General features: G+C 54.2%; 1 protein-coding gene and 1 long non-coding RNA gene across 51 annotated transcripts in view; both read left to right on the forward strand.

Annotated features, from left to right (window-relative positions):
* Positions 1-23,641, forward strand: part of CACNA1C (calcium voltage-gated channel subunit alpha1 C) — a 438,324-nt gene that overhangs the window by 307,322 nt on the left and 107,361 nt on the right. For all 50 annotated transcript variants that reach the window (XM_084957093.1, XM_084957107.1, XM_084957092.1 and 47 more), the window contains exon 10: positions 21,365-21,455. In XM_084957093.1, the coding sequence (XP_084813219.1) occupies positions 21,365-21,455 (91 nt within the window). The remainder of the gene's footprint in view (positions 1-21,364; positions 21,456-23,641) is intronic.
* Positions 11,301-18,584, forward strand: LOC146403464 (uncharacterized). The gene is made up of 3 exons (XR_014804101.1): positions 11,301-16,105; positions 16,334-16,476; positions 18,049-18,584. It is a non-coding gene; the product is annotated as an uncharacterized LOC146403464 (long non-coding RNA).

Here is a 23,641-nt window from a genome sequence, read left to right on the forward strand (position 1 = left end):
GCACAGGGCCTAATGTCTCAGCTCCCCTGTGCACCCTGGTCAGGGTGGCAGTGAGCATATTTCTTACATGTCAGCAGAAACGTGTGTGTCCACAGCCTGCTCAGCACACAGTGGCCATCACAGAGACACACTCTTCCAAGGACAGGGGCGCTGCTTCCCTGTCCCGCCCAGATGGAGAATTCTTTGCTGCTGGAGCAGATCCAGTGGACAAGGCCCACCTGCCTCCATTTCTGACCTGGCTCTGGGAAGAGCATAATGAATCTCCCGCCCCAATGGACGGAGTCCTGCCAAGATTTGCAGGAGGGAGTTCCCGTCATGGCTCAGTGGTTAATGAACCCGACTAGTATCCACAAGGATGCAGGTTCGATCACTTGCCTCACTCAGTGGGTTAAAAATCTGGCGTGGCTGTGGCTGTGGTGTAGGCCAGCAGCTACAGCTCTGATTCCACCCCTAGCCTGGGAACTTCCATGTGCTGCGGGTGCAGCTCTAAAAAGACAAAAGACAAAAAAAAAAAAAAAGATTTGCATGAGCCCAAATATGGATGAAACCAGGATGAACACTGCTGTTCCTCCCCCGCACTTTCCTTGTGGCTGGAGGAGCCTGGGGTCTGCTTCTTGTTCTCAGCCCTGTCCCAGGAGGACAGAACAGAGCCTGTTTCTGTCCATCGTGGGAACGGTGGCAGGGCCATTCTAGGGGTTGGGACCACGGAATGAGCATCTTAAAAAACAAGACAGAGAGTGAAATAGAAATGTACGAAGAACTGGGATGGAGCTGGGAGGCGAGTCTCAAGGCTGGACTCCAGGGAAGTCCAGTCAAGAGCAGAGCTCCCTTACGTGGGTAGATGGCTAAGGAACTGACAGACTAAGAGGCTGGCAGAAAAGGCAAGCCCATGGCTCAGAAACTATATTCTGATCCTGAGAATGTCAGAATTTTGAAACAAACACAATGGAAGAGATGTTGCTATAAATTACGTGTTTTGACCAAAGTGGGATCTTGGCCTTGAAAGTTGCTAAAAGGTCATAATACGGTGTATTTGCCGTTCTCTTCAGCTCAAAAACTGGATAGTCTTGTAAGAAAAAGAGGAAAAGGGTATCTTCACTCTTCACCATTGGCTCAGGCAGCTTCACTCAGGCCCCAGGTGTACCTGCATCGCACTTATGAGAGGCCACTGTTGCCACATGCTGGTGAGACGGCTCCAGTGTGGAAACAGCTCGGGGACATGTTTTTACCTGGTCACCTGGTTCCTCGTCTCTCCAGGAAAAGCTAGAGGTGCCAACGAGGACATGGGAAGAGCAGGGATGGGAAGGCAACAGGGAGAAAGGACATCGGTGGAAGCTTTTCTCTAATAATGAGGGTCAGTTGGGTTGGCCAGTAAATCGTAGAAAAATACCTAAACGTGTATTTCACTCATTCTTCCACCCACGCATCCATCGACCACCAATTAAAGGCCTGTTCTGTGCCAGGCATTGTTCTAGGCCCTGCAGATCTAGCCATGAACAGAGTCATCAAAAATGCCTGCCCTGGTGGGACAAGAATTGCTTCTCTTCTTTATTTTTCCTCCTCAAGATCAAAGGACGCATGGATTAAATATCCCTGCACGTGACAATCTTTCTCTAATGTCATTAAGGCCCTTTAAATGCAGCCCCAGCCTCGAAGCTGAACGTTTGTGCGGGCGAGCGTGGAAAGGACAGACAGACGGTGGAAGGGAAACACGGTCTGCATGTAGATGAGCCGACAACCAGTGTATTCGGTTCTGTTCTCAGGAGACGCTGCTGCGATTGTCACCAACCAATAGAGCTCACGGCTACCGCCCGCCCTGCAAAGCCTGGGATGGTGTTGTTGAAACAGGGAATCTGAAGGCTTCCGGGAGGGGCAGGTGAAGGGTCCCGGGGCTGGAGAGCAGTGATCTAAATATCACCCGTCCACACTGTACAGGTCAAGTGCTCATGCATCATCATCTGAGTTTTTTTTTTTTCTTTGAAGGCATTTTAATCGGTACAATCAGTTTTTTTCCTTGGACTGACTCGCAGTCACAGCTGCCACACGTCTGAAGCCTGAGACAGGGCCCCACCAGTGTCCAGATAGAGGCCTCAGGGTACAGACAGAACCCTGAGCCTAAGAGTATCCTCTACCCACAAACTCCAGAATACAGACGGACGCCTCCATGGTACAGAAGTGGGACAGCGGGAGCAGGAACCTTCGACCCTTCTCTGGTCCCTGCTACATCTTGACTTAACTCTTCCACCCCATGGCTATGGTGAGACCGTGCCAGGGACCATTCCTGGAGACACAGCGTCACCTGTGGAGCCCCCGATGGCCCCACAGCCTGAAGGGGACAGTGAGGAGCAGACTCGGGGTGGAGAGGCTAGAAGCTCTTCAAATGCATGCAGGCGGGCAGAATTGAAGCACTGAATTGAGTCCCCTTTGAGTCAGGAGAACTGGGTTTTAGTCTCTTCCTTCCTGCCTAGTTGCCAAAGACCCTCGTCTAGTCTTAGCTGCGCTCATGGTGGGCCCTCAGAGAGTGGACTCTGGGCAGAAGGGACCGGGAGCTTTGAAAAGTGGGCCTTGGAGTTTCTGTTGTGGCTCAGGCAGTTAAGAACCCAACTGGTATCCATGAGGTTACGGGTTCAATGCCTAGCCTCGCTCAGTGGGTGAAGGATCCGGTGTTTCCGTGAGCTCTGGGGTAGGTCGCAGATGTGGCTCGGATCCCGCGTTGCTGTGGTTGTGGCCTAGGCTGCCAGATGCAGCTCCAGTTCAACCCGGAGCCTGGGAACTTCCATATGCCGTGGGTGCGGCCCTAAGAAGACAAAAAAGTGGGCCTGGAAAGGCAGCTGGGGGGGACCGCAGATCCTCTGAAAGAGAAAGCTGGTGGTCAGGAGAGCGAGGGCGGCCCCCTCACTCACTCTCTCCTCCAGGGCGTCGTCCTTTCTCAGCTGATGGGGAAGGGCTGTTGGACGCTGAGGTTGGGCGTGGACACGTGTCAGCCTCTGCGGGCTCTCATGGGCTCGAGGGCACCGGGCAGAGGCTCAAGTGGGCAAGACCTAGATGGTCTGGTTTCACCCCCAGGGCGTCTCCTGTGGGCACTGACACCCCCTCCCCCATAGATGGGCAGCCCGGTGCTGCCCCAGGGGAGGGGGGCTTCCTCTCTGCTCCCTCACCCCTCAGCGGGGCGGACCGCCTGCTCCTCCAGGCAGAGGGGCTACAAGGGGCCCCTCTCGTCCCCTTCATCAGAGCGTCTGTAACACTGTCCGTCTAACAGCAAAGCAGGGGGACGGAGGGAAGGAAGGAGGGCTGGTGGTGGAAAAACTGACCTGAAGCATTACCGTAAATAGTCCCGAGTTTGATTTTAAAAGCTGGGGAGATGAGCAGCATGATCCTAAGAACCGTGTTTGAAGCGTGAAAGGCGGTCGTGGTGACATCATGCTCAAGTGAAGAAAGGTCACCGAGGTCAGAAGCCATCCCCTTGCCAGGAGGCACGTCAGCTGTGTGATCCGTCGGCATTTCTTTCCGTTCTGGGCTCCGTGAGCTTGCTTAGAGGAGGGCGTCGCTCAACCAGAAGGCTCTGGGAAGGGGCGCCCCAGCTCCCTGACCGTCCCTTCCTGCCTTGGTGTGCACCCCGGGAGGTGTGATGTCATCCGCCTTCGATGACACAGGACGTGTGGTGCCACGTGGTCACCATGGCTGAGCCTCTGATGGTCCTGGGAACCTGGAACTATGGGGGAGGGGGACTCCAGCCAGGAGCAGCCTCACTGTGCTGGCTCCTGTCTAGTGTCTTTGCAGATACTGTCACCTCCCTGAGGCCACCAAACCTGTTGACAAATGGCTCTGTCCACTCAGCCTGCCCATGCAGCCACCCAGCAAAGTGTTGATTTGATTTTAATGTAATGCTTTGCCAACCTGAATGCAACAGCCCAGCAGAGGCACTGGGGGAAGATGAATCATCCTAAATTTCCCTCTGATCCACTTCCTCCGTAGCCAGGGCTCAGCCCCCGCTCCCACTTCCATGTAAACACTGGGAGGTGAAATCCCTTGTCACAGAAGAAGGCTGTCAGTGGAGGAGAGTGACCGCCCTGCCTCTGTCCCACTTGCTGACGTGGGGAGCCTCACGTGCAGCTGTATGTCCACCCCGGGTGCGTGGCGTGGGGCTGGTGGAAAAAGCAGGTGAACTAGTCAGACGGTTTAGGAAAGACCCTCCTGAGTGACACGCAGCCCTGCTCATTTGAGAGACATCTGTGTGTGCATCCAACACATGTTCACTAGGACAGTGGGATGGGTCCTAGGGGGCTGGTCAGGGGACAGGTGCACATGTAGACGAGTTATAGCAGAGAAGGCAGGTGTGAACAGGTCCTGCAGAAAAGCAGAGGAGAGAGAAGAGGGCTTCTCAATGGTGCGGGCGGCCTGCCTGGGAGCTTCCTGCCTGGGGTGGCCTGCCTGGGGGGTGACACTATCAGTCAGGTGGGCTAAGTGTTGTAAGCAGGTCTCCGCCCTTGATAGGGTGAAGGTTGCTTTTTGATCCCAGTTCCACGTGGGTTCAGGTTGGCAGGAGGGACTTTCGCCATTACACCGCCTACACTGGCCTCAGGGGCCTCTGTGGACCCCCTGTGTCTGGGCAGCAGGGCAGGGAAGGGAGAGGGTGCATGGAGAGCCTGTGGAGGCCAGGCCTGGAGTGTGGGCATCGCCCGTCCATGGGGCCCTGGCCATAACAGCTGTGGGCCCCACATGGCTTGCAGGGCGGGGCAGTCCAAGTGCCCGGGGACAAAGCAGGGGAAGGAGGGGACATAACCACAGGTTGGTAGCAGCTCTCGAGGCCAGAGGGATAGGAAAGGGCATTGAAGCCGAGGGGGCGTAGAGGTAACATGTAGAGGGAGTGGGGGCAGACTTCTGTTTCCGGCACCCGGTTGAGGGGCGAGGGGGAGAAACCGAAGGTCACGCCAGAAGGGGAGGCCGAGACCTGGCCCCAGATGGTCTCAGCTGTGGACTTTATCCTCTGGGTTCAGAGGAGCCACAGAAGAGATCTGAGCAGAGGGACAAGTCCTCTGTGGAGGGGTCGCCGGGCTTCTTTTGTGGACAGTTGACTGGGGTGGGGAGGGGGAAGCAGGGAGGTCAGGGGTCCCAGGGGCTGACGCAGCTAAAGTGGGAGTCACGGCGGGGAAGGGTCAGGCTGGCAGGTGGTGGTGTCCGGAATAAGCAGCTTGGCTGTTCCAGACCTGAGGGTCCCCTGGAGTTGGCCTGTCCTGTCTGCTTGGCCGTGGGGCCCTTTGCCCCTGACAGTCTCCTGCCTGTAACTTTACCCTAAAAGGTGCTACATGTGGAATCCCCAGGAGCTCCCCAACATCTGATCCCTGCCCTTGTGATTCAGAGGCTGATGAAAAAATATGGAGCTCCCGTTGTGGCTCGGTGGATTAAGAACCCCACATAGTATCCGTGAGGGTGTGGGTTTGATCCCTGACCTTGCTCAGTGGGTTAAGCATCCGGCGTTGCCATAAGCTGTGGTGTAGTTCACAGAGGCAGCTTAGATCTGGTGTTGCTGTGGCTGTGGTGTAGGCCAGCTGCTGCAGCTCCAATTCGACCCCTAGCCTGAGAACTTCCCTATGCTGTGGGTGCAGCCCTAAAAGAAAGAAAAAAAGGTAAGAGCTGCGTAGCAGCCCCAAATGGGCTTTGTTGGCTCCATCCTTCCAGGTCGCTCCATCAGCTGGACGAGCTCGGGCCTCTGTGACAGCTGCAGAGCCTCTAGAAGAGATTTATGGCCCCATAGGCTGGGAAAGATTCCATCCTCTTAAACAGCAGTCGTACCTGCTGTGCGCACTGGACTCAGTCACCATGGCCACTTCGCATGCGGGCCTCGTGCTAAGAGGAACAGCACTGCTGCAGGGCTGGGAGCAGCAGGCGGCCGCCATCAGGGAGCTGCCCCGCAGAACGGTGGTCCTGAGGGTGGAAGGCCCCTCACAGACAAGAGGAGGTGATGGTCAGGCTGGGCGGAGGCAGGGAGAAGAGGGATGCTGGAGGCAGGGCCCCCACTGGAAGTATTGTTCCTGCCCCCACCTGGCTGCTGTGTCCTCGGAGATGCCCGCTGCCTGGCCTGCAGTCGGCCGTCTTCCACTGTGTCCTCACAGCAGGGACACCAGCCAGCTCTCTGGCCCTTTCTTATAAGGCACTAATCCCATTCATAAGGACCCCATCCTCGTCACCTAATCGCCTCCCAAAGGCCCCACCTCCAAATCCTATCACACCGGTATTGGGGTTTCAGCATATGAATTTTGGGGAGACACACATTCAGTCCATTGCAGTGATCTTTCTGTATCCCCGACTGAGGCCCTGGATTCCTTCTTTAGCCAAGTGCATGGCTCCATCTCAGAAAATCACAGACTCCTATGATCCTGGGATCCTATGATCCTGTGCCCCAACCTCTGCACAGAACCACGTAGCCCGTCACCCTCACCCTCCTGCGAGTGCCTGGGGGTCTGCCTCCTGTTGGATAGGCTCATTTTCTGGAGTCACAAACGGGCAGGTTTTCTTCCTGCTCATGGTCCTTACAGACCCACCTCCTGTCCCCTAAGAAATATACGCAGGTTTCTCAACACTGCCTCAGGACAGATCACAGGATGTGCTCAGAGGTCACACAGCCAGAACCTGGCAGGCCCTCCCTGAACAGAACAAGCAGTTTTGCTCATTTCCAAACACCTGATTTCAGGCCTGTACTTGGACGTCCCTGTGAAGGCCATAAACTTCCCTCCCCTGCCTCCAGTTTGGATCCACACACTCTCCCCCAGAGGACAGGAGGAGCAAGAGAACTGTTTGCACTTAAGACCCTGTTCTCGGAATGTAGTCCACGCGTGGGCAGTGTCCTCAAAGGCCTTTGAGAAAGGCACAGGGAGAGTAAAATGTCCTATCCCAGGTGACAGCTCCAGATAGTAGCCTAGGACAAAAAAGAAAGCTATACACTCAGATTCATAGCAATATACATTCTTTGCAGTTTAGACTTAATCTGTATGAGCTCATCTGGCTGACCAAACTTACCCCCAGCAAAGCGATCTACAGGGGAAATTCACTAGTCACAGCGCCAAGGAAAGACAGTTAAAAGTTTATCCTTTCCAAAAATATGCATTTGAACTTGGACAAGGTTCTTCAGTGTTGGGTTTTTTTGGGGGTTTTTGTTTTGTTTTTTTTTTCGAAAAAGTAAGGATGTTAAGATATTTTTAGGGCGTTCCCATTATGGCTCAGTAGTAACGAACCCAACTAGTATCCATAAGACACAGGTTTGATCCCTGGCCTCCCTCAGTGGGTTAAGGATCTGGCGTCGCTATGAGCTGTGGTGTAGGTCACAGATGTGGCTCAGATCTGGCGTTGCTGTGGCTGTATTGCAGGCCAACAGCTATATCTCCAATTCCATATGCTGCACCTGCAGCTCTAAAAAGACAAAACAACATACATGTTTTTAAATGTCTGGACAGGGGGAGTCTCTTGATGGCTCCTAAATTCTAAACATGATTTGCCAAATATAACCCTGGTTTTAACAAACATACCCTGAGTCCTCTTCAGAGGCTTCAGAAAGTGCAAGTGCCTCATATGTGGGAACACAGCACCCCAAGATTAGAGGTCAAGAGAAGACAAGAATACAAGCCAAGGAATTTTTGTCATGGCTCAGAGGAACCGAATCTGACTAGCATCCATGAGGACACAGGTTTGATCCCTGGCCTCGCTCAGTGGGTTAAGGATCCAGCATTGCTGTGAGCTGTGGTGTATGTCGAAAACATGGCTCGGATCCCACGTTGCTGTGGCTGTGTCGCAGGCCAGCAGCTAAAGCTCTGACTCTTCCCCTAGCCTGGGAACCTCCATATACCCTAAAAAGACAAAAAAATAAAATAAAAATACGGGCCAAAAGCTGTTAGAGAATGCTGACAGCAGCCCTGGAACCTGTCTTTGCCTCTGTGTGTGTTGGGTTTAGGGAGGGGGAGAGAATAGATCTGATCTCAGCAACTTGCTGAGGAGGCAAAAAGCCCTAATCATACGCCGGCCAGGCTGACTTTAAGGGGAGAAACCTTTGTTTATCTCACCAATTCCAGTTTTCAGATCAGCCTCTCTAACCTTCGTATCTCATTTCAGTGACTCGCAAGTCAGGATCACGGTATCCAGTATCAGGCCAGTTACTATATTATCAAACTTCTTGGAAAATAACACCCTGTACAGACACACACACGCCAGGCACGTACACTCACACCATATACATAGGCAGGAAGACCTTGAGGGCCCCCCTTTTTTTAATGGCACCCGCAACCCATGGAAGTTCTCAGGCCAGGGATTGAATCCGAGCCTCAGCTGTGACCTGAGCCGCTGCAGTCGGATTCTTCACCCATTGTGCCACCTGAGGACCACTTTCTTGACAGAAGTGTTCAGAATTAGAGTCTCGTGGAATTTACCAATACTTGCTTCGGTCAGCGGGTCCGGCTCTTAACGGGAAGTTCAGCGTGATGTTTGCTATGCCCGGCAGAGGCGGAGAAAAAGATCGGTGCTCTCCTGGGGTGGGGGGTGGGGGTTGCCTCTTCTGGGTGTGAAAACTGAGGCCAGTGGTGGAGGGGCCCAGCCCCCTTGACCTACAGTTCCCTCTGCCCTTCCACCACCTCTGGGGAACAGAGCTGGTCGGTCACTAACCATTAGGCAGAGCACCCTGGGTTTTTACCAAGAAGATCCCAAGCTTCAGTTAGGCTTATAGAGCTGCTTCTTGAGTCTCTGAGATGGTTTAAAATCATTTCCATTAATTATGATTTCCATAATCCCTTAATGGATGGATTCTACTTATTTGAGTCATGTCCCTCAATTAGAAGAATTGAGAGCACGGCAATGGGGGGGTGAGTGGCCCTCATCCTTCTCTCCTAGATGGAGGCCAGAGTTTGGGGTCTGCCCAATCCTGATAGTTATAGGAGAACAGGGCGAGTGACTTCCAGGTCGCCCAGTCACTGACGGGCAGCTTGCCTCTCTTGGTTTCCTTGTCTGTCAGATGGGAGGGGTCGGATCAGAGAGCTGCAAGTCCGCCTTCCAGCTCTGGGTTTTGTTCCTGTCATTTGAAGCTGGCATACACTAGCTTTAGCCCTGGGGGTTCCACCAAACCTGGATCATTCTGGTCTATCAGACCCAGAGGAATTCCTTTGATTCTAGAATCCTGGAGTCCCCAGTCTCCTGGAATTTGCAGGATTCTCTGAACCCCATAAGCCAGCTGGTTCTTCCAAAAACCCTCCTGGCACCTCTATACATTCTGGCCTCCCTGCCTGGAAAGCCAGCTGGGCCACCTGCCTTGGGAGCCGCCCCTGCTCCAGCCCTCCTCCCGCCCTCCTTTTGCTCCCAGAACACCTATTCCACGCCTGCATGGCAGTACTTATGCCTGGGAGCTATGTATCCACCTTCCCCACTGCGGGGTTGCGCACCTGTCAGAGAAGGGATGTTTGTGTCCCCGTCATTGTCACAGAGCCTGGCAGACAGTGAGTGACTATTGCTTGGAAAGGAGGGTGAAATTAAGGGAGAAAAGTGAGATCTTGGCCTGGAAGTCTTTGGAATCCCGCCATTGGGAACAGGTGACCTGGACCTGCCTTGTCACTGCCAGGCTAAAATCAGAGAGGACCAGGTCTGGTCCCGCAGAGGGTGTGTGATGACTCAGACACACAAATTAATTTCTCATCCTCTGTTGTCTGTCACCGTGCCTTTCTGACGTCCGGGAGAGAGTGGACTGTTTCTCCATGTGTTCTCCATGAACTTACCTCTTCACCCCGTTCCTCTTCAAACGAATTCAGAGAAGGGTGGGAATATCCCTACTTTACTTCTCTCTCAGTGAGGGTGGCTTGCCAGCTCCGCACGGCAGTGGGAAAGGGTTAAGACAGAACCCAGAGTCAGTTCCCAGCGGCTCCTTTAGGACCGGAAAGCTGAAAGCATTTAAGGCTTGAAAAGGTCACCTCCCTTCCAAGGGGTAGAGGTCTGATCCCACGCATCACGTGGGCTTCGGCGTAGCGCTCATCTCGTTCACTGGTGGGGACAGAGGTTTTTGGACCAAATGTTAGCCCAAGCTGAGACTTACTCCGCTGCATCTCCTGGAAGGAGTGGAAAGTGGCCATCTTGGTAATAAATAGAGAACAGCATCTAATTTGTGAATTCCTTTTTCCATTGCTGAGTCTAATCAGATCAGTGGGACTGAAGGCAATTGTTAGTGACCAAAAATTATTTTCCATACCTTTATCTGGCCAGGAAGCATTACCTCTAATGGAAGCGACGTGCCTCTCTGGCAGTGGTCAGGGATGACATTTGTCATCAGACTAACCCAATTGTTGCATATTAAAAAATATGTTTAGCCCCAAATCTATTTAAAACCAAACTGGATGTGAGGCCCCCTCTCATCTGCTACTAGTGTCCCTGGGTCACAGAAGCAGAAATTCTTTCCAGATGAGCTACAGACATCTTGTAGCAGTGCCAGACCATCCCTAAAGGGTCCTGGCCCACTTGACCCAACAAAGGACCCAGAGTTAGGCGGGGCGGGCCTCCCTGGGGCCCTGGTGGGGTACCGGCACGGCCTCGAGCAGGTGGGGGGAACAGAACAGTCTCTGCCAGGCCTTTGCTGTGGTTCAGGGTGAAAAGGAAAATTAAAGAGGCACAAAAGGGAGTTGGTGCAGCTCTTGTCTGGTTGTGCTTAAATCTTTTGTGTGTGTGTGTGATTCATCACAGTTAAAGGTATGCAGAGGTTGTCTCCTCACAAGCTGCGAAGCTTTTCTAGTGCAGGGACTCTGTCTGGGGCAGTTACTATAGGCACAGAGTAGGGGCTTCATGAATATTCATGAAGGACCGGCACCTGTGGTGATGACATCAGGAGCTAATGGCCCTAAGGGGACCTGGTCACTGCAGCCCCCCTTGGGGATCCCGGCAAACACATATCATGGCCCACCAGTGCCAAGACCCCAGGTGACCCTTAGATATGAAGTGAGTGATCCCGAGCTCCTTCTCTTGGGCCTGCATTTGGCTTTTTTATCCCCAGTAAATCCGCCCAGTGTCAGGTGTTCCCCACATGGGGAATTAGTACTGAACGTCAGGGCGCGGCCCCCACTAGCTCCTCCTCTAGCTGTGTTACCTTCTATCCTCACTTAACCCTCCAGAATGGGCTTCAGTTTTTTGGACAAGAAAGAAGAGGTTCAGATAATCTTCCCAAGACCAGAAAACCCATGGAAGCTTTAGCCAGGACTCGCACCAGTCCTGTCTGTATATAAGAGTCACCCTCTTTCTCTTTTGTCACACAGGAAAGAGGCGACCCCCACATACCTGGTGATGGGGAGTGGCAGGGAGAGGGGACCCTGGCCAGGAGGTCAGGAGACTGGCTCCTGGGCTCCGCTCTGATAACAGCTCTGTGGCCTCACACAAAGCCTTCCCTCTCGGCCTCAGTTCCCCGACTGGTAAGGGGTTCTCCAGTGGTCTCTAGTTTCCTGTTGCTCCTTGAGCATCGTGTTCCTGGGAGCCCCTGCTGGCCCTGTCTCTTTCTTTGAGTCCTGTGTTCTAGAGTGACAGGGGCTGAGCCAGGGAGAGAAAGTCCCTGTTTTGCAGATGCTGCTCCCTGCAGGTGCAGCTTCCTCATCTGCAGGTAGTCTGCAGGCGCCCCCTGGTGGAGAATGAGGTTGGGTGGTGGATGCTTCTGGGCTGCTGGTGCCACACGGAAAAGTACCATGGGACCCAGGCCCCGAGCTGTGCCCTGGAGGGAGCAGGCCCGGGGGTTCCAAAGGCAGGACTCCAGGGAAGGGGGCCTGTGGGGGCTGGGGTCCCTGTAGGCCCTGCTTGAGGTGGGTCCTCCAAGGAAGGTATCAAGCCAGGCTGACCCAAGTGGCCATCCTGGAGGCTGGGAGTAGAGTCCAGCGAGCACTGGACCAGAGGATGAGCAGTGGATGTGGAAGAGGAGATGGACAGGCAGAGCGGGACTGAATCACAGAGGGAGCTGGGGAGACAGGCTGGGTAGCCGTAAGGATATGACAGGAAGGGCATGGGTGGTGCTGAGGGATCTGAGCCCCAGAGCCCTTCCCTCATAGACAGCCAGGAAAGAAACCTTAGGAATCTGCCCCCAGACCCCGCAGAATGCTTGACGGCTTCTGGCAGTGAGCCCCTCCTGCTTTCTACAGACAGCAGGCCTTCTGGGGGCAGAATCTTCACCCACATCCTCCTTCCCTGGAGCCTGGTCCTGGAAGGACCACTCCAGGCAGGGAGAAAAGACTTTCCCGCCTCTGGAGGTGGTGACCGGGCCCCTAGCCCACCTCATCTAAATTAAACCTTCCTGGCATCAGACCATGGGCCCAGCCCTCACTGTCTCAGAACTTGACTTTAGGCCACCCCTGTGGATGTGGCTCTGAGGGTCTGACCCATTGGGCGGGGGGTGGGGGTGGGGGGGAGGTAGGGGGTGTGGAGCACAGCTTCCCAGTCTTTGCCAGAGCAGGGTTCTGGAGCCATCCTGTGATCCTGCTGAGAACTTCTCCACCAAAGGCGTGGGCCATTAACATAGAGTCCTTACCGGGACAGAGTAATGTGACAACGGGCAGCATCCAGCAGGCAGAGCTGGAAGATGAATTAAAGGAGAGGGCTCGGGGCAGAGGGGGACAAGCTGGTCGATATTCTGACAGCTGCCTATAAACTCAGACACGAAATTATGGGGCTGAAGAGGCAGCATGGGGTTGAGAGCTAAAGTGACTCACTTCCCATAAACACCGTTAATGGAGGCAGCCTGGAAATTTAAGGCAGCAATTTGCTTGCGTGCTAGAGGGGGTGAGGCTGAGGCCTGGAGAAGCAGGACTGCTCTTGTCAAGACGGCCCCTCAGTGGTACCCATGTCCACCAGGCTCACGCTGCGCGCCCCTGTCAGGCCTCCTTGGGGGAAATCTGACCTGGGCCAAAAGTTTCTTGAGCAGCAGAAGATGGGGAGAAGACGGAGCCCAAGAGGAAAGAAAGTGAGGGTGAATCCTGAGCTCTTAGACTGCTGTGAACAGCACAGACGGGGCACAGGGCGAGCCACACCCACACAGAACTTGGGAAGAGAGCCCTGGGCCTGTGCTTGGCTGGAATGACCAAGGGGGGTCTTTCAGCCTCTCATGACCTGAGGAAAGGGCAGGTGAGGAGAGGAGGCAGCACTAGCTGGTAAAAAGGGGACCAGATACCTCCACAACTAGCTAGCTATGTGACCCTGGGCAAGTTACTGACCCTCTCTGGACCTTACCATTCTTCCCTGTAAAAAGAAGGGCTGGCCTGCTCCTTATAGCCCAGCAGCACAGGTGGGCTTCGTGAGGAATAGAGGAGGGAGGTAAAACCACCCCTCAGGTCATGTGGCTCCAAAGTGGCAGAGCCAGGATTCAAACTCGAGCCACCTGAGTCCAGAGCCCAGGCTCCTACCCATCTGCTCCGCTTCTCCTAGAAGAGCCAGCGGGAGGCCCAGGGCAGGATTATAAAGTGCTTGGCTCCTCCCGGAACCCCCACCCACACTTTATGCCCCTCTCCTCCCAGTGACCCAGCACATCCATAGGACCCTCCTCTCTCCTGATTGGGAAAGGGCTTTAGGACTCCATCAGATGTACAGGAGGGTAGCCTTAGCATGGCACCTGCCAGGGTTCAAATCCCAGATCTTACAAGCTGCTTGGTTCACTTTGAACAAGTGGCTTCATCCTCTAAGCCTCAGTTTCCTGATCTGTAAAATAGGAACATGTAATGGGGATGTGTAATCTCTCATAGGGTTGTTCTGAGGCTTGAATCAGCCAATATAGACAAAGTGTGCAGAAGAGAAACTGGAATGTGATGAGTGACAGAAAAACCAAGGTTACAATTAGCACACAGATAAAAATGACATTATACCACTCATCCCAAGGGTATTCGTTCTCTGAGGGGTCAGGGCCCCCGAACGACTGGATGACCAGTAGACATCACTGGACTGGGTTGGAGCGGGGTTGGGGACAGTCCGTCTCTCTCCCTCTCATGTCACGCCACGTGGTGACCCTCTGCTAACCCTGGCCTTGGGATCTAGAATGATGTCGTCTCCAACCTAAGAGTAGCTTCGTACCTAAATCAATCTCGTTTCCAGAGGAAAGTCGCACAGGAAGGCTCACCCGTGTCTAGGAGACCCCGTCTCACTCCAGTGATTGCAGAGAGCTGTTTCCTGGGGGTGGGGGGAACGTCCAGCCCCTCCTGTGGGGCCAGACACCTGTTTCCCCATGGTCCCAGGAGCCTGAGGAAGGTGGGGCAGGGTGGGAAAGGAGGGGGGGCCCCAGGGCAGACCTTGGTCTGGGGCAGCTGCACCTCCGCCCCATCAGCCCCATCATAACTGAGGCGGCCCGACTCGACGGCGCCGTCGTTGCGGAGAGAGATTTTCTGCTTGGGAGCGCTGGGTGTTTATGGCCTGCTGGGAGCACAGCGACCTGGTTTCCTTCCTCAGACTGTGGCTGCAGACCAAGGACGGGCATTCTGCCTCCTTCGCTTTATAGCGGTAATAATAATTATTACGATGGCACGTCGAGCTCATATTGTGCCTTTTTAATAAGGTCCCTTTGTTTGGCTTCTTAATATTTAATCCTGTTTTATATTTACTTTCCAATGGTTTAAAATCAACCAGATTTTAATTGCTTCTGTGGAGGCAGCCCTGCCGGGCCGGGTAAGCAGAATGCAGCTGAGGCGGCTCTGGGGACTGCGTGACCTTCCCGCCCCAATCAGCCACCGAGGCCAGCACCCGCTCCCTCTCTCTCTCAACAGCTCTTTCCTCTTTTTGTCTACAGCCTGCTTTTCCTTTTCCACCGCCTCTCTCTTTCCCTTGGAAGAGGCCTTCCACTCACCAGCTAGCTCACTCTAGTCACATAAGAGACGAAGAAAATGAGGCTCTGATCCATCATGTGATCTGCAGTGTCTTAGAGCAATTCTGAGGCAAGGCTGGGACTAGGGTTGGCATTTTCTAGACCCACAGCACCAGGAGCTTCACTGAGACCCTGGCCGGGCAAAGATGTGTAAAGGGAGCTCCTGCTCCATCGGCCTCAGACTGTGAGCGGCTGGGTCTTCCAAGTTCTGTTTTCAGCAGGTGAAGCCGGCTGAGATGCGACACAGTTCCTCCCAGGGGAGTGTCCTGGGGCAGTAACCACACCCAGACTGTCCCATCCTGTTCTGCCCCCTGGGGCTAAAGCAGTTGGGATGTGTCCCCCACCCCCACCACCCCGCCACCGACTTCCCAGGCCCTCAGACTGAACTGGTTATTTGAGCAAAGCTATTCCAGAGGTTTCCTGATGGAGCTGGGAATGCGCTGGACTTGAGGCCAGCTGTTCTCTGCTCTACCGGCCCTCACCTGGGACCACTAACCAGCTTCGGGGATGCCAAGCAGACGGGAGAACTGGAAGATTTATGGAGAAGCTCTAGGAGTTCCCATCGTGGCGCAGCGGAAACAAATCCTTCTAGGAACCATGAGGTTTCGGGTTCGGTCCCTGGCCTCACTCAGTGATTTAAGGATCCCATTTCCGTGAGCTGTGGTGTAGGCTACAGACACGGCTTGGATTACACATTGCCGTGGCCCTGGCGTAGGCTGGCGGCTACAGCTCCAATTAGACCCCTAGCCTGAGAACCTCCATATGCCGTGGGTGCGGCCCTAAAAAAAAAAAAAAAAAGGAGAAGCTCATGCAGAGCAGGTGCAAGGGGCCACAGCCCCACAGCCCCAAACAGGCTTTGATGGTGCTGCCCTGCTGGTGCCTCCGCAGACCAGCCAGTGGGACACCCTGCGGGGGAAAGCTTCTTGATGCAGTTTGCAAAGGTCAGCCCCCGGGGTTCCAGAGGCTCGGAGGAGCATCTGAAGGACAAATGCAGAAGATGCCCAGCACGTGGAAGCAGCCCTGAAACCCCATGGAGATGCCAATCTTCCTTACTGTGGTTCCACAGCCAGAACCGTGGACCTGAAAAGGACCCCAGAGGATTCTAACACCATGTCTCTGGTCTTGAGACTGATCTAATTTAGTCAGGGGTGGGGAGAGGTGGAGGGGGACAAAGTTAATGCTTGTGAAATAGCAGCAAACTAGAAGAAAAACAGATTACAATGAGTTGGTGGTATTAGCAACTCGTGGCACTTTGAATTTTACAAAGTTACCCTATAGGAGGTCCCATCATGGCTCAGGGGAAATGAATCTGACTAGCATCCAAGAGGATGCAGATTCAATCCTTGGCCTTGCTCAGTGGGTTAAGGACCTGGCATTGCAGTGAGCTGTGGTATAGGCCAGCAGCTGTAGCTCTGATTTGACCCCTAGCCTGGGAATCTCCATATGCCGTGAGTGTGACCCTAAAAAGATTTAAAAAAAAAAAAAGTTCCAAAGTTACCCTACAAATGTTGTCTCATTTAGTCCTTCTCAGAAGCCCTTGGATACATAGTACCATTGTCTTTTTTGCAGATGAGGAAACCTGGGCTCAGAAAGATTAACTCACGTACCCAGTGGCAGGCAGCTGCGGCGGGGGGGGGGTGGGGGGAACCGTAGCTCCAATCCAGGTTGCTATTAAAGATGCTCAGGTCCCAGTGTTCTGGGGGCTCAGAAGAGGGGTCTTGGTGGCAGTGTCCTGGAGCCCCGCCCCCCGCATGGAATGAGTGAGATGTCAATGCTTATGAGGCAGCATGCATCCTCGGAAGGTCCAGCTGGCAGAGTTTCAGCTTTCAGACCACATGGGAGCCTCCTTTCGCAGCAGGAAGGCAGCAGTAGTAACACACGCCAGCCGCATGATCCTGCTCCAGCAGAAGTTCATTTTTGCCGTAACAGATGAACAGATGAACAAGTGGCTGTCTGGGCTGGCCCGAGGGCCCAAGTTCCCTGACTCCTGGGACATGCGAAGGGGAGGTGGACAGGGCCTCACCAGAAAGCCCAGAGGTTGGAGTAGAAACAGCACATTCCAGGCACAGTAGGGGCAGGTTTCTGGGGAGCCCCAGGAACAAAGTCAGCAAGAGCTGAGGTGACGAGGTACCCCAGACCCGGCAGCGCAAACAGTCATCCTCTCTCGGCTCTGGAGCCGGGAAGCCCATGATCAAGGCATCAGCAGGCTGGTTCCTTCTGAGGCTGTGAGGGCAAGCCGGCTGTAGCCCCTCTCCTTGGCATGTAGACAGCCGCCTTCCCCCTGTGCGTGTCTGCGCCCTGATGTTTTCTCCTGAAAAGCTCACCAGTCGTCATGGATTAGGCGCACCCTCGTGACCTCGTTCTAATGCACTTGAAAGACCCCATCTCTAAACTCAGCCACACTCTGGATCTCCAGGATTTCAAGCTATGGGTTTTGAGAGGACGCAGGCGGCCGTAACATTTGGGATGGAGTTTGGGGCTCCAGGTTAGGTCGGTGCGGCAGGAAATTAGGAATCCTTTCGCTTGTTCACCATAACTCTGAGAAAGAATATTAATTACACCCCTCATATGCAAAACAAAGGATAAAATGCACATCTGGCCCAGTAAATGGCCAAGCCCATTCTTCACTCGCATCCAATAGTTCACAGGAGCCTGGGGGATGGATCCCAGTGTTGGGCTGACCCGGGAGCCGGGCCCTGGAGAAGCTCAGGTTCGGTGAAAAATGCCTTAAGTTCCTTGGGCTCCCAACCCCACCATCCCACCTCGGCTGCATTAGGGCCCTGATGGCCCAGCCTCTTCCACCAAGAGGAGGTGGGTGAGGTCTCCGCCAGGCTCTCGAGGCCCCCACCTCAGCTCTGGGCCCTTCTCTCAGCAAACCTCAGGAGAGGCTGGCCATCCTGCCCCAGCAGGACACGGCAGAGCCCCAGCCCAGGGACGCAGGTGCGCTCAGAGGCTGGCAGCCCCTTACCCCTCCCACCTCCAAGTAGAAGACCTCTGAGTGCTCACTTGAGTGACCTTGTCACCCTAAACTGACACCTGTCTTTTCCTGGAAGGGAAAATGAACTGAGTCATCCATTCCAGCTCCTCTCTCAGTGCTTTTTTCGTATGGGAGTTTTGAGAAGTGAAAAAATAATGCTACTGGTTGTAAAATTTCTGTTTATTCCAAGCTTTGTGTTGGTTTTTTTTTGGGGGGGGCAGGGGGGAAATAGGTGTGTGAACCGTTATTTTCAACTATTTTCCTTTTTTTTAGTATAGTTTATTTACAATATTACATTAACTTGAGGTACACAATGTAGTGATTCAATCTTTTTATAGATTATATTCCATTTAAAGTTATTATAAAATGTTAGTGCTATTTTCTTGCGCTATACAATATATCTTTGTAGCTTATTTATTTTATACATAGTAGTTTGTATTTTTTAATCTCCTACCCCTATTTTGCCCCTCCCCCTTCCCTCTTCCCACTGTAACCACAAGTTTGTTTTCTATATCAGTGAGTTTTTCTTTTTTGTTATATTCACTAGTTTCTTTTACTTTTGAGATTCCACATTTAAGTGTTAACATAGAGTATTTATGTTATATTTTCTCTTTTTTTGTTTGTCTTTGTCTTTTTGAGGGGTGCTGCACCTGTGGGGCATGGAAGTTCCCAGCCTAGGAATTAAATCGGGGGTGTAGCTGCCGGCCTACACCACAGCCACAGCAACTCAGGGTCCGAGCCGGGTCTGCAACCTACACGACAACTCAGGGCCACACCGAATCCTTAACCCACTGAGCAAGGCCAGGGATCGAACCCGTGTCCTCATGGATACTAGTTGGGTTCGTTACCACTGAGCCACAACAGGAACTCCCTGTCTTTCTCTGTCTGACTTACTTCACTGAGCATAATGCCTTCAAGTCCATCTGTGTTGTTTCAAGCTTCTATTTGACCAATAAGTGTGTTTGGAGAATGGCCCTTCACACAGGTTAAAAACAAGCCTGACCCTCTCTTCTCACAAATAGTCTTTGGGATTCCTGCTAACAAGCAGGAATGCTGGGGGGCCCCTCCTGGGAACCCCTCTCCTTAGAGCCACTACCCACCTGCCAGTGTAGACTGCCACTTCTGCCGGAGTAATTCCTTCTTCCCAGGACCCATTGTTTGCTTTGTATCCTTAATTCATGTGATTTGGGGTTTGGGTCCTATATTGCTGTGTTTTGGTTCATCGATTTGTATAATTTCTTTAGTTTGTTTTTGGAGGTGAGCAGGACCTCCCACATGAATGCCGAGCCCCGTTTCTTTCTCTGCCCGTGGCTGTCTACACTCTCTCTGGCTGTCTACATCCTCTCCATCCTTGTCTTATTCCTGGGTTTTGACACTGACATCTTGTCTGTGGCAGGAGGTGCCCAGCAGCCTGGCTTGTTAAGAAGGAGGGGAGTTTGCCTGGTTTCATCACCCATAGAAACCCATGGTGATGTCCCCTGTGCCCGTGGGTGTGAGTGTGTGCTGGTGTCCACTGGGCAAGACAGAGGGGTGTGTGTGTGAGAGAGAGAGAGAGAAACCTGTCCCACACAAAGCCACCAGCTCATCGTCCCTTCAAACATATTAAGCCATAGCACTGTCCCCTGTTGGGGCTTAGGGTAAGCGCCTCGACTTAGAAAGCAGTGTGGTTCCTCTGGGTACCCTGGCCTGCCCACTCCTGACCTGGCTCCCCCCAGGCCAAGCCCTGCTGCCATCACAGCCCCCCAGCAGCACAGAGTGGGTTCCCTGGGCAAGCGTGTCACGAAAGCAGATGCCAGCCCTGTCGACAGTGATGCCTGAGGAGTTCAAGGTCAGAGATGGCTGAAGATGGGAGGACTGGGGCTCTTGGGTCTTAGGCCTTCCTCAGTGCAGACCAATCCTGGCTCCCAGCCCCAGAACCACCCCCAAGGTCCGGTCTCACCCAGCGGTTCCCTCAGACCTTGGGCCACAAACAGAGTGTAAACGCTGTAAGATCCAGCTGCTCCATTTGGCTGCCTGCCGTACCTGTGTTGCCCCCGAGCCTGACTCGGCTGTGTGAATCCCATCTCAGTGAGGGTGTGGCCCAGGGGCAGTCAAGTGAACACAGGGCAGGTGCCAAGCACCAAATCACATGTGACCGGGGCATCTGACCGTTCCCTGGACCCCATGTCCCTGTCCTGTGATGAGAAAGGAACCAGTTGGGGCTGGGTGGCATCCAGAGTCCCACCTGGCCCCAAACTTCCTTGAAATGACACCTGGCTTGGTTTTCACCCAACTTGATGGAAAAGGGTGGACAGTCAGAAGCATGGGGAGTTGTGGGCTTTCCAGCTGCGTCTTCCACATTCTCAAATGTCTCTCTCACCTGCCCATCTTGACTTCGTCCAAAAGAAAAGAAGCCAGGAAAACCTCATGTCCAGTGACTTTATCCACACAGCATTGTCTGTCCAGCCAGGAGAAGTCTATTCCTGGGCTGTACCAGCCGGGGGCGGGGTGTGGAGGGGGGAACATGTCGCAGGTGCCACATAGCCGTATGCCACACCCTCACTAACAGCAGGTTCCGCAGCAGGGCTGAGCCAGGACAGGGGGAGTAGTGGCCATTCTAGGAATCAGGGCTGGGAAAATGAGGAGTTCACTGTTGCGTCGTATTAAAGGGTAACAGATGGCAAAAAGGAAAGCAGAAATTCCTTTGAGTTAAACTTTTATTGGAAATAAAAACTAATAAAAGAAATGGCTTCTGCTAAGCCACCAAACTGGATTCAGGCTCAAAAGCTCCTGCTGCCCTGGAAATCCAACCCCTGCTGCCTCAGGAGGGCCTGGGGCAGGACTGGGCGGGTTGGTCACAGGGGAACCAGGTGCTTTATGTCCCGGGTCTGCCTGTTGAGATGGGACCGTCCAGGCGTGCAAGAGGAGGGGTTACACTCGACGCCCACCTTTGGGCTACATTTCCTCTTAATTTGGTGGATTCACTCGGGCCCCCAGTCCCATGTCTACAGCGCTAGCTTGAGTCCCAGTACGTGATGCTGGAAACGGCCATTCCCTTCAAGCCGTATTTCAGGCTTGGTCCTAGTGCCTGATAGAATCGACACAGGGCCCAGCCTGCAGGATGAGGGACGAGGGACAGACATGCCTCCAGATCCATCTAGTAGGCCTTGGCAAAGGCGCCCTTTCTACAGACAGGCTGCACCCTAAGTGTGGGGATGAGGCCCCTTAGAATTGATGGGTGGAAAGAAATCAGAAAAAGAAAAAGCTCTTCTTTATGGCGAGGAGGGTACACTGTGGGCAAGCCTGTGTCAGTTTCCCAAGGGCGTGGAGTTGAGGTAGAGGAGGACTCGGGGTCTTAGGGGCCTCCTGCCCCGTCCCCCTTACAGTGTCCTTGGCAGCAGAAGAGCAACCAGTGTGTGGGTCAAGGACATCACACCCTCGGGGGTGACCAGGGCCTCCCTGCCTGCGGCAGCACCCCCTCCCCCACCCGCCCCCTCCCAGTCGTGCACTAATGCCTCTCTCCCCTCCCCCTCTGCACCTTGCTCTGCGACCTTGACTCCACCCTGCAGTGAGCATGCCCACCAGTGAGACCGAGTCTGTCAACACGGAAAACGTGGCTGGAGGTGACATCGAGGGAGAAAGCTGCGGGGCCAGGCTGGCGTGAGTACGGCAGGGCTGGGGGTGGGGTGGGGTGGGGGGGCTTGTGGGGTGAAGCCCAGGGGGAGGGTGGCCCCTTGGCTGAGGATGAGTCCTAGCTGGAGGCTGCTCCCAAATCCTGCACTTCCTGGGGGTCTGACTTTTGCATTTTGAGCCCGTTTCCATCCCATCAGAGAAATAGTGTGTTTGGGGCTAGGGGGCTTTGAAGTCTGTTTCTTCCCAGCCCCTCACCCCCTTTCACCAGAGACTGCGGCGTTTTCAGGCTCCCGGATCCCACTCAACACCCTTTCATTTCTGATCCATAAGACCTGGAAGGAAAGCAAACAGGCAGGAAAATACGGAAACACATGGGTCTTACCTGCAGCTCTGAGTGTGCCATCCAGGGAAGGCAAGCACAGGGCCTGAATGGTAGCCTGAGCTGAGGCAGGTTGACCCATGCCAGCCCAGACAGCGGCCCCTCTGCCATCACAAGCCCTAGCCTGGCTAGTGCTGATGGCAGTGGAACAATTACCATCTTAGCTCAGTTTTAGAAACATCCCTGGGGGGTGCCCCCCCACAGAGAAATGAGGGGCAAATGGTTTAACTGCAAATAAGCAAACTGCTGGTTTCATTCCCAGTGTCTCCAAAGGCAGAGTCCACAGAGTGGAGTCCCGACCCGCCAGGGGTCACGCTGACCTTGTGCGGGAGGCCTCCTTGCATCGCACGGGCTCCCCTGTGGGCACCCGGCAGGTGTGAGAGAGGCGTGGTGACCAGGAGGCGCTGAGGAGGACCGGCCCTGAGTGGGCTGAGCGCCTGAATCTCTCGCGTGTGGACCATGATCTGGGCTCAGCTTCCCCCCGAAGGGCTTCCACGTCTGGGCACACCCGGCCCTTTGGGAAGGTCACGCTGTGGGGAGTCTGCCCTGAGCCAGCCAGCCTCCGAGCCAAGGAGGGGAAGCAGAGCGACAGTTCCAGGGCCCACGGGCCTCGCCATCGCTCACCCTGACAGTGGCACCGGGGAGTCTGCATGGTTAGGAAGCAATTACTGTCAGAATGTTGTTAAAATACGGGGCTAATTACGTTTCTGAGCAGCAGGCCAAGCCTTTCCCTTCTTCCCTCCTTTTGGAACCATACAAACGAGACTCTGGTCGTGGGCCCCAGATGCCACACTCCGGAAGGCAGGTGGCAGGCCCCCAAAGGCCTTTCTGTTGTCCCGACCCAAGGAGGGTCGGAGGGATGGTGATAAGGACTTGCCCTCTGGCTTTAGGCCCCAGTGGCAGACCAAGAGGGATGGCATGCTGGAGAGGGCGTTTCGGGAGGGCCAGGCTCTGCCAGAAGGAGGGCAAGCTTGTCCCCAGAAGGGACCGAAGGGGGCTGGCATCGCCAAGGTCTCCAGCACTTCCTCGAGGACATGCTCTGCCAGCTCCCGCAGCTCTAGGGTCCCCTAAATATCCGCATTTACGCACCTCCTCTGTGCAGATAAAATCCTCATTACAGCACCAGGGTTATAGTATGTCCTTCCTAAAATGTGGTCTTCCCCACCCCTCAGCCCCAATGATGGGAGAAGACTGCCAGCATTCCTGGTGGGAGAAGCAGCCTGCCAGCCGGCTGGGGGCCAGGGCTGGGTGTGACGGGCAGGGCGAAGCTAGCGTTTCTGAAGCTGAGAGTGAATGGCCTGTGCAGTGGGGTGAGGTCCCCACGAGGATTTGCATGTCAGGAGAAGGCCAGGCTGACCGTGGTTCCCAAGGGTGCGAGGCAGACAGAAAGGCACTGCCAAGCGATGTTTTGCTTGGGAGGGGGCAGGCGGGCAGGGAAGGTGACCAGAGGAAGGAACCATCGAGTCTGAAGAAAGAAATGATATGGATGCTGAATCACAGGCAGGGCTGCACGATGTGGAGACCGGCGCTCTGCTCTGAGTAGGGAGAGAGCCACGCTTCGGAGGCACCAGCGTAGCAACAATGAACGCAGTTACGTAGCACCAGGGCTGATGGTTGGGAAACCCACACACAGAAGAAAAAGAACACATAACAGATGGAGAGGTGCCAGGGGAACAGACAGCACGGGCCCAAAGCCACCAGAAGAGGAACTTCAAGCCCAGGCTCTTACTTGTACCTTCGTTCAGCAGTACACCAGCTTGGTGCCGGACCATGGGGACACGGAGCAGAGAGCAGGTTGACACCATCTCTGTCTCCTCAGAGCTCACCATCTGGT

Source organism: Sus scrofa, chromosome 5 (genome assembly GCF_054392235.1).
Source record: "Sus scrofa isolate SSC_HxYL_T2T_F1_AM1 chromosome 5, Sscrofa_HxYL_maternal_Yorkshire_Landrace_v2.0, whole genome shotgun sequence".
Lineage (NCBI taxonomy): Eukaryota > Metazoa > Chordata > Mammalia > Artiodactyla > Suidae > Sus > Sus scrofa.